At 33.9% G+C, this 19,660-nt stretch overlaps 1 protein-coding gene across 1 annotated transcript in view; it reads right to left on the reverse strand.

Annotated features, from left to right (window-relative positions):
• The window catches only part of Sf3b1 (splicing factor 3b subunit 1), a 329,390-nt gene extending 324,423 nt beyond the window's left edge, over nucleotides 1-4,967 (reverse strand). The window contains exon 1 of the mRNA XM_090402705.1: nucleotides 4,730-4,967. Coding sequence (XP_090258831.1) covers nucleotides 4,730-4,757 — 28 coding nt within the window. The 5' untranslated portion in view covers nucleotides 4,758-4,967. The remainder of the gene's footprint in view (nucleotides 1-4,729) is intronic.
• Nucleotides 4,968-19,660: the final 14,693 nt, after the last annotated feature.

Here is a 19,660-nt window from a genome sequence, read left to right on the forward strand (position 1 = left end):
ACATGTATTAAGGTGCTGAGTAACAAGTGATAGCTAACATTAAGGAAGTCAATTTTTTTTTTGCCACCCAGTTGGACGAGTCAGCTGACATCAGTGGAAAAGGTGAACTCCTGGCAATCAGCAGTTTTGTTTGTAATGGAGACATCACTGAACATTTTTGTTTTTACAAACCACTTCCAAAAACAACAAAAGGAAAAGACATTCTTGATGTTGTCAACAGTTATTTCAGTTTTCACGATTTGTCATGGAAATCATGGATTGGCAATTGCAAAGACAGCGCTTCCTCTATTCGGGAAGACTGAGGGAATTCCAATCAGAGGCCAATGAAATGCATCATAGGATTTTTTTTTTTTATAAAAAACATCTTTTTTCAAGAATATCTCATTTCAATAATGAAAATAGCAAATATAAACATAAATTTTAAAAATAAATCTTCTGAAATCAATGATCAACATTATTTTTAAAAATAACACAATGATGAAAATTTTAGTTAATGAACTTTTAAACACAACCTTAGTACTGATTTTTTAATGATAAAATCTATCCTTAAAAAACTGATGGTATGCCTTGACAATTTCATCGCCATGTTTAGTGTGCCATTAGTTGAAAAAGATTGAAAATGATGGTCTAGAATACTGGACAACAAACAAATATAGTTCTGTAGCTCGATGACATCAGTGCTGGTTTGTTCACATGATGTAGACTAAAAGCAAGTAATCAGAGTGTATTAAGTTGGAATGGGTTAGAGTAATATTGGAGTAGAGACACTGGAGAAGTTACTAAATGAAATAAGTGGCAAGTATAATTTATCATAATTCATTTTTATAGTAAGAGTTAAAAATTTATTTACTGTAAATTAGAAATTATGAAAGCGAATTTACTAGGCATATGCACTCCCCTTTTTGACTGGAGTGCACACACACACACACACACACACAGCTTAGAGGGAACACTGCGAGTACAGGCAGCATGAATGAATTAATGAACAGGTAAAACAGCTGGTGCAGGTGATTGTGGCCTCCCTCGATGAGTCACTGACTCCCTAGAGGTCTCTCTTAATAATAATAATAATTATTAAGAAACAAAGTGACACTACAACTACTATTAGAATTGGAGCTATCAAATAGCTATTTGCTTTAAATAACTGACATCGCACTCCTAAAGACATCTAGTGCAAGTCTCTAGGATTCTCTAACTAAACCGAATAACAGCTATAACAAATTTTGCAATGAAAATCAGCAATCAAAAAAAATAAAATTCTGAAAAGAGGCAGGAACACAGAAAAGTTTCGCTGCGTTCTCAATGGAGAATCTACAAAAGAATAACATTTCTGCTATTTAGGCACATAGTTTTAGTGAAGAAGACAAATTAAAGCTGGAAATAGACAACAGAATAAGTAAAGCTGGTATTGTGAGGAACCAAATGAATAAATTTATATGGAATAAGAGAGAAATCAGTCAAAGCACTAAACTAAACTAGCAGTATACAAGACAGTGTTCAAACCATTTTAAGTTAGGTATCTGAGAGTTGAATTAGAAATAAAGCACTTGATCAAAGACTAGAGACCACAGATATCAGTGTTATAAGAAAAATCAGGAGACTGAAGAGATAGGATCAATGATAGAATCATACCAAAATCACTTAAACAGAAATAGAAAGAAGAAAGGTAATCAAAACAGATGTTTGATACCAAGCTGACAGGAAAAAGTCCCATAGGAAGCATAAGATCTAAGTGGAATTAATTTGCTCTGAAGTGCCCAAGAAGACCAAAATATTGGATGTGACAGTTAATACACTAAATTGAAGGAAATTTATTGATGGATTAGTAATAAGGTAATCATGTAATGCTGCCACAGTATGCCTTGAGGAACATATCAGAAAATTGATGATAATCATGAAACAAAGATATTGGAGGTTAACAGATATAAATGGTAAATGACCTGAACTGGAAAAAGAACCTGAGAATAAAAACAGTGAACTGTGAACTTATTGATACTTATGGGTACAGGTGAGGAATTGGTAAATGTTATAATTGAGAGGAAATTAGATCTTTATGATATGAATGGAAAAAAAAAAAGAAAAAGAAAGAAAAGAGGAACTGAGTAGTTATGTCTTGTTTTGGAAACTATTCAAAAATTTATGTTTTTATCATCAGTAAAGTAAATGACACTTATAAATATGATAGAATTATGGATAAGATACTGATAAATATATCTATTATATATATTTATAAATATATAAATAAAGAATGGAAAAGAGAAATCATGGATATCAAAGGACATCACAGACATAAAAAAAAGTTTTATGAAAGGCAGAAAGACTGGTCCAAATGATGATAAAATTGTTTATGATGAGAGAGAGAGAGCCAAGAGAAAAAAAGTTTTATATATTAGTTGGAGAAAGATATTAATGGGAATTAAGAAGATACCATAGAGATTAATTTAGAATGGAAGCAGTTCAAAATAATGTTTGTTTGTTTTTAATAAATGGAGATGGAAATCATGTGACTACTGAAGGAGAAATTAAGATAATATGGGAACATTAACTTGAGAGATCTGTTAAACAAAGATGAAAGCTATTATTTTTACGACTATTATAGCCTGTTTTTTTTTAGAAGTGCCCCTTATTTTAAATGCTTTTTTTACTCAAGAAATTTTTAGGGCATTATAAGTGTATTTTAAAGGAAAATATAGCAAATAATTGAGGAAGAAAAATTTTGCACATATATATATATATACATATATATATATATATATTATTATACTTAGGGGAGCTTCTTTGGGGAAGGGTTTTTATGGGGAACTGGGGTGGGGGGAGAGCGTTAACGGCTCACACCCCGTTAATGCTCCCCCCCCCCAGTTCCCCATAAAAACCCTTCCCCTTACCCAAAGAAGCACCCTTAAGTATAATAAAATATATATATTATTTTAAAAAAACCTGGGTTTTCAAATTATTCTTCCCACCTTGCATCAAACACTCCCCCCCTTTTTTTTTTAACAGCCTAACAGCAGAAGTATGGAAAATATAGACATCCTAGCATCTAAACAAGATATGTACAAAATTTTTCTTCCTCGATTATTTGCTATATTTTCCTTTAAAATACACTTATAATACCCTAAAAATTTCTTGAGTAAAAAAGCCAATGTATTTAAAATAAAGGACACTCCTAAACAAAAGCAGGCTATAATAGCCATAAAAATAATAGTTTTTAAGAGGAGTAACATGGGAATTTTCCCAGAAATAATACCTACAAATATGAAAGCTATAGTAAAACAAACTAGAATGAATACAGAGATGAGAGAGAGAGAGAGAGAGATAACAGGAAAATGGATATGGCAGAGGTTGAAGCTTTAAGATACATGTAGAATGGAAAATCTCTTGGGATGATTTGCCTGTTGAATTGATAACAGCTTCTGATTTAGCTCAGAATTGAAATGGTTGTGTAATACCTTTAGATGGGCTGGAAAAAGAAGGTGATACCTGATGAGTAGTCAAAGGAACTACTGTTCCAATATGTAAAGAAAATTGAGAAGGGAGAGTAGCAGTTATAGAGAAATAACTTTATTATATCACTGGACAAAGATTTATGAAAGGATAATGGCAACAAGAACATGGAATAAAACTGAATAATGTCTAAAAGAAGTGCAGCTTGGTTTTAGAAAAAGATCAACTGTTTTGATTTGTGTTGTAAAAGAAATGATGACACATACTTATGTCATTTCTTGATGTGGAAACGTCTCTGATTAAGTTTGATGGGAAATGTCTAGGAAAGTCTGGCCAAGATAGGTATGGCAAAAGAAACCATAGTTATGATCAAGAATATGGATGTTAAATGTAATGCATGTGTGAAGACTAAATTTCGTAATTTGGAGTAGTTCACACTTAGGAATGGGCTACAACAAGGAACAAAGTGTCATACTGCCAATGCTGTTAACTGTGGTGATGAAACAGGAAAACCAGCTTCATTTGCATATAATGTGGTGATTTTGGCATATTCAGAAGAGCTACAAAAGAAACTAAATAAACAGAATAATGTGAAAGAGAACCACGAGTTTTAAATATTAAAGAAACTGTACAGGAGACATCATGAAGGATTTACTTCACTAAGCTAAAACGTTTCTAACAGTGTAAACAGACTGGTTTGGGACGGTAAAGACCCACTGAAGCTTAAGCTTTTAATTAAGAGAAGATACTTTTTTGTCCATTATCTCTTATGTAACCGATGCAAAGAGAAGAACAAAAAAAAAAAAAAAAAAGACAGAAGTAGAATACAAGAAATAGAAAAAAAAGTTTGCGGTCAATGCCGACAAAAAATAAGGAGACAGGATAAGAAATAAAAACAAATATTTTGGGACAAGAAAGTGTTGAAAAAATGCTTGTCCGAAAAATAAATAAATAAACGACCTGAAACAGCATTCATGAAGATGAATGCTATTTCACTAAAATGAGCACGATAAGGTGATCATTTAAGTCGAAGTCAATATTATTTCACAGAACTTTCCAAATAATGCGACAATTAGTACTTAAGTGAACGTTATATCGTCAATACGATATGCCAATTAGAAACTGATTTGTAAAGAACATACAATTGTTTTGTATGAAGGAATACGGATCGGTTCATACAAACGAATTAGCATATATACAATAGTCAGTTATTTTCTGAACTTTATGAAGGATACAGCATGTTATGCTGTTTATAAACATATGCAAATAGTAATAAAAAAAATACCTTCGTGAGTTTTTGGAGCTGACGCCATCTTGTTTTATCACAGAAGAGAAGGACACGGAATAAGAACACTAATACTTGGATAAATAAAATAACTTTTAACTTTCTTTTTCCTCCGAAAGTTCAGTTTACGATAATTCGATGTACGATTCTTGTTCACCCATGCATATATTTATATTTACATATATATAATACACAATATAACCCAAACCTTTACTAAAATTATTACATATACATTGCGCAGATGTGGTAATGTTGATAGTTTTTGTCACGTGATACTTCATTGGTAGAGGGCGCTTGACGTTACAGAAAATTCGATTTACACAAATAATAATAATAATAATAATAATAATAATAATAATAATAATAAGCCATCCCTAGTACACAAACCCACTAGAATCAGACTAATATAATGTCTTGTCGAAACCAACTGTAATATACTGAAGCGAAACATGCTTCCGTATATTGAACATAATAAATGTTCCGTCGATAGCTCAGCTGGCAGAGCGGTAGACTGTAGAGGTAAATGCTGACATTCATAGGTCGGTGGTTCAAATCCGCCTCGACGGTGATGTTTAGAGCTGGCTTATGGCGCAATGGTAGTCGCGTCTAATGCCAGATCAGAAGATTGCATGTTTGAATCACGTCCGGCTCAGGATTAGCGATAAGATTTTTTTATGCTCGCGCTGAACGTGCCGGTTCTCATCCGACCACCGAAGTTAAGCAGCGTTGAGCTCGGTTACTACTTGGGAGAGTGATAGGTTGACTATATTTCCTTGAGACAAAAACGGGACATTGGGATGGTAATAACGGTGCAGGGGTTAAATAATATTCTGCACTCATGAAAAAGTAAGACAATTTATTTATGCTTATGGCTACATGAAACTGGTAAGTGAAAAGTACAATCACAATTTCTAGAAACAAATTATGAAAATCTTAACATATAAAAGTTCATTACATAAAGGCACAACCGGCATTCTAAGTCTTTCCTTTTTTTTTCTTTTTTTTTAATAAAGCAAAAGTTTTTTAATTTTTTCATTACACCAGATGTCTGTGCGGTTCCCCCAGTGGCTGTGCGCTTCGCAACCATATGACTGGGGAAGGAGTGTCCCAGGTTCGATTCCCGTCGAACACGTGAGGAATTTGAGGATCTTCCTCAGCCATAGCCAAGTTAGCCGGTCTTGGGCGCGAGCAATAGGGTTTTTCCCGCCAGTTTATCTGGCGTTTTTCATCCCACAAGTAGGCAAACCGGCCCCATACACACATACGGATCTACAGCCATAAATACTTAACCCTCCCATGAGGGGGGATCAACTCGTCTTAATAGTGACGGGGGAAAAAAACTCCATACGAATAAATAAATAAAAATTACACCACGTCATAGAGGTCAAGTTCATGTATTTTATACAGCACCTTTTCTGGGTTGTTATAGAGTTCACATTTGGAAATATTCATCCAGTTTAGCAAATGTATTGGTGATGCTTCCTCGATGTTACAGATTTTGCAGGTGGGGACGACTTTTATGCCATTGCTAAACTTGATTGGTCTTGTGTGGCCGGTCTTGAGGCGAGCGATCATGATAGTTGCACTGCAATTAAGCTTGGAGTTGATGGTAGCTCCTGGATTTTCTGCTGAGTACCAGTCGTAAATCATGCCCTGAAGAATTGTTCTTTTTATGTTTTCTTTTTGGGTTGTTTTAAAAATATCGAAATCTGTGGTATCACTTGATGTTGCAGCTATTTTTGCTACTTCATCTGCAGTTTCGTTTCCATTTAATCCCACATGGGATGGGATCCATTGGAAAATTATTTCGGAATCCTTATGTATTTTTTTAATGTTTTTTTGCTATGTCTCTAAGTATTTCTTATTGGCTAGTGTGGAAGTTTTTAATAGCTTGAAGGGCTGCTAAGGAATCTGTGAAAAATATAAACTCCTTTGGATTTTGTTTGTCCAAATATTGCACTGCTGTGTTATTGGCTATTAATTCTGGATGGTATTAGTTGCATCCGATAGTGTTAGTTGTTATTAGTTCTATATTATGAGAGCCATAGATCAGTATGCCACTCCCAGAATTGAAATTTGGATTTTTGAAGCCATCTGTGAACATCTTTATTGAGTTAGGTCCATATTCCGGTATTTTTAAAATGGTTAATGAACTCAAGATTTCAGGATTTTCTAGGCTTTTTTCTCATGTTTCCCTATTTAAGAGTTGATAACTATATTTTTTCTGTCTTGATTTGGAGGAAATGCTGGGTAGTTCGCTATTTTATTTGGACAATCCAAGGAAATTTTATTTTCTATGATTTCATGCACTGTTGGTTTTTTCTTTATTCTGTTTGTTGGTTTCCAGTTTTTAAAAAAGTTCACTTGTTCTATGATGAGCAAGGTTGGCTCTTTTTTCTACAAATTTGGTAAGATATTTAAAGGAACAAGGTTGGATTCGAATTCTGCTATTTTTCCAGGAGTTGTATTCCTTAGTCCACATATGATTCCATCTGCATTTTTCTAAATTTTTATAAGCTTGTCTAAACTGGTTTGTGATGTTTGCATCGAAATTGGCAAAGCATGTTCCATTATGGGACGGATAATAGAGGTATATGTGACTTTTAAGGTTTTAGCATCGAATTCCCACCCTTTACCTGAGATACGTTTCATGATATTTAGTCTTCTTTTTGCTCTGACTGCAACATTGTTGATATATTTATTGAAGCTTAGCGATGTATCCAGAGTTACTCCAAAGTACTTGGGGTTTTCATTAAATGTAAGTAGTTGACCGTTTAGCTTAATCTTTGGTCTCCACTTTCTGAGGTGATTATTAATAATATAAACACAGATTTCTGATTTAGTCGGGTTAATTTTCATTTTTTGGTTTCCAAAGTACGTAGCTAAACTTTCAATGGTTTTGTTTAAGTAACCTTCTGCTGTTTCTAGGTTAATGTGAGCTGAGAATAGGACCAAATCATCAGCAAACATAGCTATCTTTGTTTCTTTATTTATATTTTTATCTAAGTCATTGAAGTAGATGGAAAGAAGGAGTAGGCTCAAAATGTTACCTTGAGAGAGTCCCTGTATTATTTTCACTTTCTTGGAAAAGGTATTATTTATTCTAACTCGAATTGTTCTATTTCTTAGAAAGTTATAGATCCAGTTAAAAACTCCCCTCTATTCCAAAATAACAAAGTTTGGAAACGCGTTTCTGCCTCCACACCTTGTCAAAGGTATTGCTAAAATCTATAAAAGCTGCAAAGGTGGATTTGGTCTGGAAGTTATTTTCAATTGTCTGGGTTAAATAGAAAAGTTGATCAAGTTGTTGAGTGATTTCTTCTAAAGGCAGCCTGAAAATGTGGTAGTATATTTTTGTTTAGATAATAATTCAAATGTTGGAGTATCATTTTTTCAATCAATTTTCCTGGAATGGAAGTCAGTGAAATTGGTCTATAACTTCCTGGTTGATATTGCGGTTTGTTAGGCTTTAAGATTGGTATGATTGTGGCTGTCTTCCAGTCTTTCGGAACTTTTCCTTGTTTTAGGCTATTCTTGTATAGGCGAAGTAGCCAATCTCGAGCCAGGGAAGGAAGGTGTTTGATCATAATTCCTTGTATGTTATCTGTTCCACATGATTTGTTTATATCTAGTCTCCCCAAGGCATCTCCAATTCAGAGATTGTAAATGGATCCCAGAATAGTTTGTTGTGATGTTTTGGGGAGTTCGCAGCATTTTTCTGCTGTCGAGCCTGTATGGATATTTGATGGTCTTTCCTAGTATTCATCTCTAGTTTGCTTATATTTTGAAAATGAAAGGCCAGGGTATTTGCAATCTCCCCATCTTCAATTTTGATATTTCCATCTGGATCTTTCAGCGTGTTAGTCTCACTTGCCTTTGGTAGGTCTCTTTGTAAATTAGCAGTCAGTTTCCAAAGTTTGTATCTGAAGTGTTTGGATTTAAGTTGTGGCAAAATTCTTGCCACCTAGTTCTTTGTAAAATATTAAATTTTTGTTTAATTTCCGCATTTATCTTGTTGTACTCAATCCTGGTTTCTGGAGAGCTTTCAATTTTTCAGATATTAAATAATTCATTTCGTTTAATTATTTTACTGGCAAGTTCCTGGTGAACCTTTGTGTAGTTTGAAATAACTTTTCTCCTGTAGCCGTTTGGGATACTTTTCTTTGCTGCATTTGGGACAGTCCAATATTAATCAATGTGAACCCAAAAATGACTAGACTCCACCCAAAAAAGAAAATATCATTGGAACTTCCAGAAGACAAATTGGGAGAAATACAAGGATGAAGTAAGTAAAATGCTGAAAGATCACACATAAAATGAAGACTTAGACAAAGACTATATAACTTGGAAGAATAAAGCAAACGCAACTTGTCATAATCAAGTCAGGGACAATTATCGTCCTACTGTGACAAGTATGACTAGGCTGCATGTTCTCGCAACACTTCACAACATAAATGTAGCTATATACTAGGTTTAATTAGAGAGCAGTTGTGTGAAAAAACTTGATCCATTAGAGGGGGCCCATTTCACATTACATCATTATCTTCTAACATGAGGGGGATTTCTGTTGATACCATGACGAGGACTATGAGAGTGACTACAAGAATAACGTCTTCGTGGTGAGATGGGAACGTGATCTTCTGTTTCCTCCATGACCACCGCCACACCAACTACAGGTCAAGGTCCAGGCAGGAAATCCAATTTAAGGCCTCATCCGTCACTTTATGGATGTCCTGTAGGCCACTACCGTGAAATTGGCGCCTTGGGCAGTCGTACACAATATGAGTAATCGTCTGAGTCACGGGAGAACAATCACAATAAGGATCTGACAGCCCCCATTTATGTACAAGGTAGCCACATCTGCCCTGACAAGTTCTGATCCTGTTTATTGATGACCAAATCTTCCTAGGAAGATCAAAACCAGGCTGTGGAGCACAGGGATCTTCTACCAGGAAGCCGTTTGTTGGGAGATTGTTGGGCCAGTAAGAAAATAAAAATGTTTGATAAACACATTATTTTAGCCAAGTTTTTTGCGACCAGCAAAATTGGTGTTTAGATTATTATTATTATTATTATTATTATTATTATTATTATTATTATTATTATTATCTGCACACAAAGCAGCAATATTGTTTTGTAAGATAAATTTGTCACTTCCTTCCTTCAACATAACACACTGTATGCCGCATGTTTCACCAGATAAGAAAGAAAGTCTATAATTTTGTCTTGAACACCACAATTTGGCAAAAAGTACCGCACAGCGATTGGAAAAAGTTTAATATCTTTTTTGTTTGATGTATCTAAACTGACTATAATGCTTTTTGTTTTATTGAAATCCTCTATTACTTCGCCCAATATGTGTTTGGTGATAAAACATTGTTACCTGCTTTTGATTTGGTAAGCTGATGAAAATTTTGTTTCATAAATTTTTTTTATCAATGTCGACAAGCAGTCATTTGGGAGAAAACTTTTGGCCGTGACGTACAATATGATAAGCAACCAGAGCTTCGCTTGTGCAATTTTATCGGAAAAATTGCAGCAAGCGAAGCTATCACATCTCACCATAAAGAGCTGAGGTTTTTAACTGAAGCCAGAGTCTTTTCAGCATTTATGTTTCTGGCTACGTAGATGTTGGCTGATGTCACTTCTGCCTCCATGAGCAACGGAAAAATGGACATTACAATGTTGGCATACCACTTTTGTTCCATCACTACACAGTTTGTCCAGTTTAATAAATTTGAATTCTTTCTGGAGATCGTCATTAAAACTACAGTTTCGTCTCTTTGACATTGCAAGGATAGACTTAAAGCTTTAAAAAATGACTTAAAACTTTAAAAAAATATGAAATTTGAACCAACAGCATTGAACAACAAAGCCCCGTTTAGCATACAGGCAAAATAAAAACTAACGCTACAGCAGAACTGCCGCCGCGTTTGAGACGCGCAAGTGTTGCCAACGTGAATGTTTTATTTTCTCTCAATAAATCACTGCCTATATCGATATTTAGTATCGAACAATACGATTCCATGGTTATGCAAATTACTGGTATCCATGATATTGATATACGATTATAGGTTATGAATAATAATTTATGACTGACCAATATTAAAGTTTACTAAGTTAATAAGGTTTATTAACTTAGTAGCTGGGTTTTACATTATTATAAGAATATTAAAATTAGTGACGGAGCTTGCTCCACCTTTGAATAGAGTTGCCCTGGTGTTGTACTACCCAAGTGATCATTTACACTTGGGCCCGCCGATAGTTTTTCGGCATGAAACGCTATGGATTTCGATCCGAGTTTCGTACCCGGCTATAGAAACATAAAAGGATTTACGATCCCCTTTTCTATTAATATTAAAGTTTATTTATAGTTTTGATTAAAAACGGAACAAAATTGACATTTTTATTAAATAGACGGGAACGGCCTGGAAATATGACGAGAACGGTACTGTCCCGTTCAAAACGATACTTATGGTCAGCCTAGAGCAGTGATGGTGAACCTTTTTACCCAGGTATGTCAAACATCTTTTTTTTTTTTTTTTAAATATTGACGTTGTTGATGTGCCACTTGCATACATGCATTAACCACATAATCATAGATGGTGACATACATATCATATTAGGCTATTTATTTAATAGGACATTGATATAAAATCTATGAATTCATATTATACAATTAATTTAATAAAGTGAAATTACAAACTTACATTACATTTAATGATTTTTCTGTTGCCGAGTACTGGTAGAAAGTTGCTTTACAGAAAGGCTATAGTGTGTACATTTTAATGCTACACAAGCAGCGCTCAAATCATTGCGCAGTCTATTTCTCCCTTTTGATTTGATATTATTTAGGGCAGAAAATAGAGTTTCACAAGAGTATGTAGAAGAGAAAATTGTTAGAAGAGCTTTAGCAAAGATTTTAAGAGCATGAAAGTTTTCGGGAAGGCTCTTCCCCACACTTAGAAATTCACAGTCTGACGTTCCCGCTCAAATTCGTCTAATTAATTTCTAAGAGCAATAAACTTTATTTTCCAGATAGGATTACACTGGAAGTCGACTAGTTGCATTTCTAGATCTTTTAAATCCAACCACTCAAAGCCATCGAATTCAAGATCCATGAATTCTGTTTCATCAGGATACGTTATGAATTGGATTGTTTTTTCCAACATTCGAAATTGCTCAAATCTAGAAGAAAACTGTTCAGTTACTGACTTTAGAACTTCAATAGATTGGTTGATATGTTCACGATTTTTGGGGCTGGTTTCGTTAAAAAAAATTCATTCTTGGGAAATACTTAAAACTGTTACTTTATAAATCACGTTGAAATATTTTGAGTTTATTCTCAAAGCTCTTGATCGTGCCAAAAATAACATCGACAGATTTTTCCGAAACCTTGCAAATGTATATTAAGTTCATTCAGGTGCAATGAAAAATCTATGAAAAACATCAGCTTACTGAGCCAAGCAGAATCGTTCAACTGAGAAAATTCGTGCTCCATGCCCTTCATATCTAAATATAATTTAATTTCATTTAAACAGTAAAGTCGTTCAAGTACTTGGCCCCGACTCAACCATCGAATATTATTGTACATTAATAGACCATTGTACACTGATTCAACTTCGCTTAAAAGCGAATTAAATTCTCGCTTGTTTAAAGCCTTGGCAGCAATAAAATTAGTTACCTTTGTCACAATTCTCATCACATCATCCAAATCCTTTAAGCCTGATTTCGCACACAGTGTCTCCTGATGTATAATACAATGGAAACAAACCAGGGGATGACCAACATATTCTGTAAATTGTTTGATAAAACCGACATTACGGCCAACCATATTATACGCACCATCAGGTGTTGTAATCGAAAATATTTTCGATAAATCTGTTTCTCACGAACACTTTAACAACACAGTCACATGTCTTTATCTGTCGTATTTTGAGGTAAATTTTCTAACTTCATCAATTCCTTGTGTATAGAATCACCGTGAACATACCTTGCAATAATCGCCAATCGAGCTTATGACGTAATATCAGCTCGATTGGTGATCTTAGTTTCATCGAGACAAATGGAAAAACAATGGCATGAGTTCAAGTTTTGTTGTATTTGATTTTCATACTAGCATTCATTGATATAACTCTGTCTTTAATGGTATTCTTACTTAATGGTAACTCTTTCGTGTGCTTTACAATAGCTTCCTTATTATGACAGTCCTCAAATAAAAATGGTGCATACTTTACGAAAGCTTCTTTAATATAATCACCATCACTAAGTGGTTTCCCATGTTCAACAATAGTATGTGGAATACTGTAAATGGCAGCTACTAAATTTGAAGGTCCTGAAACAAATTTAATTAAAGTCCCTGATTGTGATTCTGCCAGTTTTAATGTTGCGATAAGTATCCTTTGCGTTCTTCGAAAGTTTTTTCTAGGAGCCATTTGTGCTTAGTTTCAAAATGTCTTCTTACATTCCACGTTCTATTCACAGATAGCTCACCACACAATTTACAGAGAACTTTATTGCTTCTATCAATATCATCACATTGTTCAGTCCAGGCATCTTGGAAATTTCTTCCACTTCCTTCCTGTGATAATTTTAATTTTTTATTAGTACCTGCCACTGTAAAAGGGTTCACAAATTAAAAAAGAGCACAATTATATATAGCGGTAATAATTAATAATATATAACGATTACTGGAAATGAATTATACACCAGCAACTCAAATTACTTAAGTGGCAGACCATGCAAGACTACCAACTACTGCTTTCAGCAGGGTTGCCAGATTTATTACCGGTACGTTCATAGCAACCTTGTTACGTTTTATTCTCTATCATGCTCCTAAATAGCAGCTATTTAGTAGGTTTTATTGCGACAGCATCGTAAGTTGTTACTATTTGCATTATTTAACAAAATTTACCGAATTTATTGCAACTATAAAAATGTTTTCATTATTTACTCAGATAAATTCAATATTTAATGCTGCGAATTATATTTTCTTTTAAAGTGGTTTTAAATGTGTTCAGAACTTGTATTACTCAGTGGAGAGACTTGGAATGCATGCATAAACGAATTTCACACAGAAGTCAAATGAAAACTTTAAGATTATAATATATAAAGCACGTATTTATACGTTTGTATCATATAATATTGATAATAATTAATAATTTTTATATGTTTTTATAATATCATGTTACTATGCAGAAATTATAATGGTTAAGAAAGAAAACGAACACTTAAAACACTCGTTTATAGGCTAGTTATAAAATCAAAATAAAATAGAAATAAGCTAACTACAAAATAAAATAGAAATAGGCTAACTACAAAATATAATTCTTTCAATGAACCGAAACCTCATTTGCCTTAACTGAGAGCGATCTTACACGATTTATCGCAGTTTTTTCATCAGAATACCAATATCTTTCAACATCCAAGGTGTGTCACCTGAAACAACCTTCAAGTGTGTCACCGCTGACACGCGTGTCATAGGTTCGCCATCACTGGCCCAGAGAATAACCCCGCTGGGAATACCAAGTACCGCTAGCAGCTTTGTTTGCCTGCCTGGTTGGCCGAGTGGTTAGCGTATCCGCCCTCCAGCCAGAAGGCTGCGGGTTCGAATCCCACCGTGGCATGGATGTTTGTGATTGTCTGTGAAAATACTAGTGGTGGTGATTAGTGGTTGATTGCGTTGGTGTAGATGATGAAAGTAGTTGTTTGAAATGGAGATCTGTGGAATAGGTGCCCTCCCTCGATGAGTCTTTGGACTCCCTGGAGGTGTCATATATAATAATAATAAAGATGCTCATGGATTACGGCAATAGAATCAGAAATGAAACAAATGCAAAATGTCATTATCACTAAAGAAATGGCCATTGTACAACCTAGAAAATTAAAAAAACCTCGAGTGCACCTGGCAGAGACGAACTACATAGATTTTGGTTAACACTTTCATTGCCAAGCTGAAAATTGGAATTTCGTGTGGTGGCCAAATTTTTTTTATTTTTTTATTTAGTTAGCGACGTCAACGCGATAACGCGTGATCGGCCGTTTGGTGAGAACTCGCATCGCGCGATATCGCGTGATTGGCAATGAACATGTTAAAGCATTTAACCAGTCTACGTGATCGAATGGTAGAACAATTTTTTTTGTTGTTTGTTTGTTTGTTTCACTCAGAGTCAGTGGAAGACTGGATGGTATCTGGGTGCACTTTTCTCTTAATGAAAGATAAGGATAAGGGTGCAAACCCAAGTAACTATCGTCCAATAACATGCTTACCAACTATGCCTAAGCTATTCACTGAAATCATAGCAAATTTCATATGCCACTAATTTTCAGATTTATGGGATTGAACACAAAGGAAGTTTTCAAACATCTAGAGGAACAAAAAAACAGCTCCTCATTAATAAAATGATTCTCAGAAATTCTCAAAAGCTTTCCAGAAGTATGCGCAGAGAAGTTTGGAGTCATCATCATCATCATCATCATCATCATGCATATCAAGGATTTAGGCCTATCATGGCCTGTTCCAGCCTTAGAAGACATCGCTGAATCGTTTAAGAGCACGTCCTGGTTTTCTTTTTCCTAATGGCTTGTACTTTAAGGCTTGTTTTGGTAACCTTTCTGTTTTCATTCTTTGAACCTGTTCCATCCATTTATGTTGATATTTTTTAATTTTTTCTATTACTGGTTCTTGGTTTAATTCTTTCATAATTTCTTCATTTGTTTTGTGATCAAATAGGGTATACTTTGCAGTTTTTATCACAAACTTCATTTCTGCTGTTTGTTAATCTTTGTTTGTATTTTTCTTTTATTGTCCAGATTTCGCTTCCATACATTGAGACTAGCAGGGCTAATGTATTGTATACTTTTAGTCTGGTTTGTTTTTGAACTAGGTTTGGTTTAAATATAGAGTTAATTACACCTGTTATTTTTAAATATTTTGCAATTTTTACGTTTATATCTTTTTCATTTTCATATATGATCATGCATCCTAGGTAGTTAAATAAATTCACCTGTTCTAAGATCTTGTTATCTAATACTATTTTAGTTCTTGCTGGATCTTGTCCTTTAAAGGCCATAGTTTTTGATTTTTCTGTTGATATTATCATACCATAATCTTTGGCTATCTCATTTAGATCTAAAATAGCTTTCTGTAAGTTATCTTCAAAATTTGTAATAATTATTTGGTCGTCGGGAAAAAAGGAGAGTGTTTAAGTTCACTATAGGAGAAAGTTTAATTCCTTGATGTAAACTAAAAGATTAGAAGATGAAATAGAATATAAAAGAATAAGAGCCATAGCTAAAAGAGAAGTCAGAAAAAGGCATAGAGAATCGTGGAACAAATTTGTTTCTAATTTAGAACATGATCTTTATAAAATAAGACCCAATGTATATGAGATTTTGAAACACTTAAATGCAGATACCAAAGAAAACATAAAATTAAACACTGAATTCAAATTAGAAGAATTTCTAAATTACTCCACAGAATTGTGGACAGACAAATATTTTAAAAAAGACAACTGGCAAACAGTTAACGAAAATGAAAAGGAAATAACTAAAGAAGAATTAGAAATCAGCCTGAAAGAAACAAGAAACGGAAAATCACCTGGAGAAGATAAGCTAGGGTCAGAAGATTGTAGTAAATATGTTAAATCATTAGTGCAGGATATCACTGGACCACAAAGAATAAGTTTTAAATTTTCAGGCAACTACAGACAGAAGAAAATGACCAATTAAGAAATAATTTAATTTCCAAAGAGGATTGGAGAGAACAGCATAAAATATTGTGGAATGAAAAAAAAAATAAAGAAATACAAAACAATGAAAAAACTCATGAAATTGAAGATACCAATATACAGGAAAGAAAAGTAAAAATGGTAATGGAAGAATTAGAAAAAGAATTAAAAAACTCAATAAATAGAAAAAGCCCACGCGTGGATGGAATATGCGTTGAACTCTTTAAATTAAAGTGAAAACCTACTTAAACTCTTCAATAATATCTGGAAATATCAACAGATCCCAAAACAATGGGAAACTGGACTAGTAATAAATATTCACAAAATAGGTACCAAAAAAAAAATGTAGAAATTACGGACCCATTACTCTCTTAATAACAGCATCTAAACTGTATGCAGACATCTTAAAGAACAGGTTAATTAAACATACAAAAATTATTTAGAAGAAGAACAATGTGGTTTTAGAAGAGGGAGAGGATGCAGAGCTGTCTCTTTCACAATGCAACAGATCATAGAAAAAAGAAAAGGATTTAATCTGCCCGTTTTACTTCTATGTATTGACTACGAAAAGGCATATGATAACTTGAACAGAAATCTACTCTGGAAAATATTACAAGATGATAAAATACTTCCTAAGTTAATTAACGCAATAAAAAGTCTATACTGAGAAACAAAAATTCGCATCAAATTTGCAGATGGAACATTGTCAGAACCTATAACTATAAATAAAGGAGTAAGACAAGGTTGCGGCTTATCCCCAATTCTATTCACATTCATATAAACAGAATCCTAAAAGAATAAAAAACAGCTGTCTAGATGGAATTTAACTAACAAATAATAAACACCTAAATACAGTACTTTATGCAGATGATCAAGTACTAATTTCAAATTCAGAAGAGAAACTCCAAATTGCAACTAACCATCTAAATGAAATAGCAAAAAATTATAAAATGAAAATATCTGAAACAAAAATAAAAGCTATGGTAATGTGTGGAAACACCATTCAAAATGTTACAATTATGCTTAACAGTAAAATAAAATAGAACAAGTTACAGAATTCAAATTCTTAGGAAACATAATCTCGCAATACAATGCTGATTCGCACTTCCGAGCAAGACTACAAATTTACAACAGAATAAATGGCATAATTAATAGAAATTTTGGAAAACAAATGACTAACTAAAAATCAATTAAGATTACATAACATGATCTCTAAACCATCTCTCAAATTTGGAAGTGAAACCTCTATTCTAAAACAAAGAAACAGACAAACATTAAAAGCAGCGCAGATGAAGTTTCTAAGACCTCTCCTCGGACTCACTAGATTAGATAAAAAGAAAAACACAGAAATAAGAGAACGATTAGATACAAAGAACATTGTACAAGAAATAGAAGAATATCAGCAAAATTAACTACACCACATAGAAAGGATGAATAACAACAGGATTCCCAAACTAGCATATAAATATAAATCTGCAGGAAGAAGAGATCATGGGCGTACAAGACTAAGATGGAAAGGACAACTTCTCTGAGAGCAGGAACAGGACATAAAAAGCCTATACCTGAATTGCTCAGACGACGACGACGACTACGATTCTCATAAATTCAGAAAGAGGAAAAACTGATTTAAACATGCCAGGGATACACTAGAAAAATCGAATACTTGAAAGTATTCGATTCGCTCCCACACTACTGGATCCTAAAATCACTAAACATATTTGGAATTAGCAAAAACATACGTTCGCTTCTGGCTGATTTATATGAACTCATGAAAACAACTTTAATAGTGAATGATGAACTATTTGGAGATATTAGCATGAAACATGAAATTTTCCAAGGCGATTTCTTGTCACCATTGCTCTTCAACATGTCTTTGATACTCATGTCTATGATTTTGACGAAAATAAAATCAGGATATGAAATTCCTAAATATAATATTAAAATGTCCATTTTTGTTATATATGAAAGTCGGCACAGCAAATAGACACTTTACTGAACAAAGTTTGCAGTTTGAGTCAGGACATCAAAATGGTATTTGGTTTAGATAAATGCGCAATTTTATCTATTAAATGAGGAAAAATGATGACACCAGCAACTTTAATTTTGATTAAGAGAAATATATAGAAGCAATTTCAGCTGACGAAAACTATAAATAGAAAGGAATATTAGAAGCCAGTGATATACTTCACTCAGTGTTAAACAGCAGGCAGCAGTGAATACACCAATAGAGCTAGACACATTCTGAAAACAAAGTAAATGGATTAAACCTAATTAGAGCAATGAAATTTTGGGCTCTACGAGTGATCCAATAAACAGCTGGCATAGTAGATTGGACAAAAAGAAGACCTGGACAAATTGAACCGCAAAAATTGAAAATTAATGATTATGCATCATGAATTACTTCCAAGAAGTGATGTTGACTGATTGTACCTACCAAGGAGAATAGGCGGACGGGTCTGTTGCAAGTGAGACAGATTATGGAAGCAGAAGAAATTAGCTTAAAAAGTTACATTGCCAATAGTTCTAAGCAAATACTTCAAGCAAAACACAAGGGTGCCTTCTAAAAGCAACAGAAATAAAATCCGATTACAAAAAAGGAACAAAATTACAGATATGTACGCTGGAAAAATAAACCTTTACAGAGCCAATTTCTTCGAGATACTGAGGACAAAATTGACGTGAAAAAGACGTGGAAATGGCTACAATATGGATATATTAAAATAGAAACAAGGAGTTATTCTATCAGCTCAAGAAAAGGCATTACAAAGTAACGCAATCTAAGCAAAACTTTGGACCATCAGTAATAACAGCAAATGCTGATTATGCGATTAGAAAGATAAGACTTTAGAAAATTTAATCAATGACTGCAGCAAGATTGCTCACACTGATTATAAATACCGCCATGATCAAGTGGCCAAAATAATTCATTGCGATGAATGCAAAAAATATGGCTTTCCAACATCTGACAACTGGCGGCAGCATAAACTAGAGAGAGTATTGGAAAACGAAACAGCAAAAATTCTCTGGGACTTTAGAATACAAACTGATCGGCATTGAGAACACAATAGACCTGACATCACAATTATAGAACATCGACAGGTTTGGATTATCGATATCGCTGTACCCAGTGATAACAACAAAGAAATGGAAAAAAAATTACTAAATATCGAGATCTGGCAATCGAAGTTGTCGGCTGTGGCTT

Source organism: Typopeltis vanoorti, chromosome 13 (genome assembly GCF_054136105.1).
Source record: "Typopeltis vanoorti isolate ZY-2024b chromosome 13, IOZ_Tvanoo_1.0, whole genome shotgun sequence".
NCBI classification, from domain to species: Eukaryota; Metazoa; Arthropoda; class Arachnida; order Uropygi; family Thelyphonidae; genus Typopeltis; species Typopeltis vanoorti.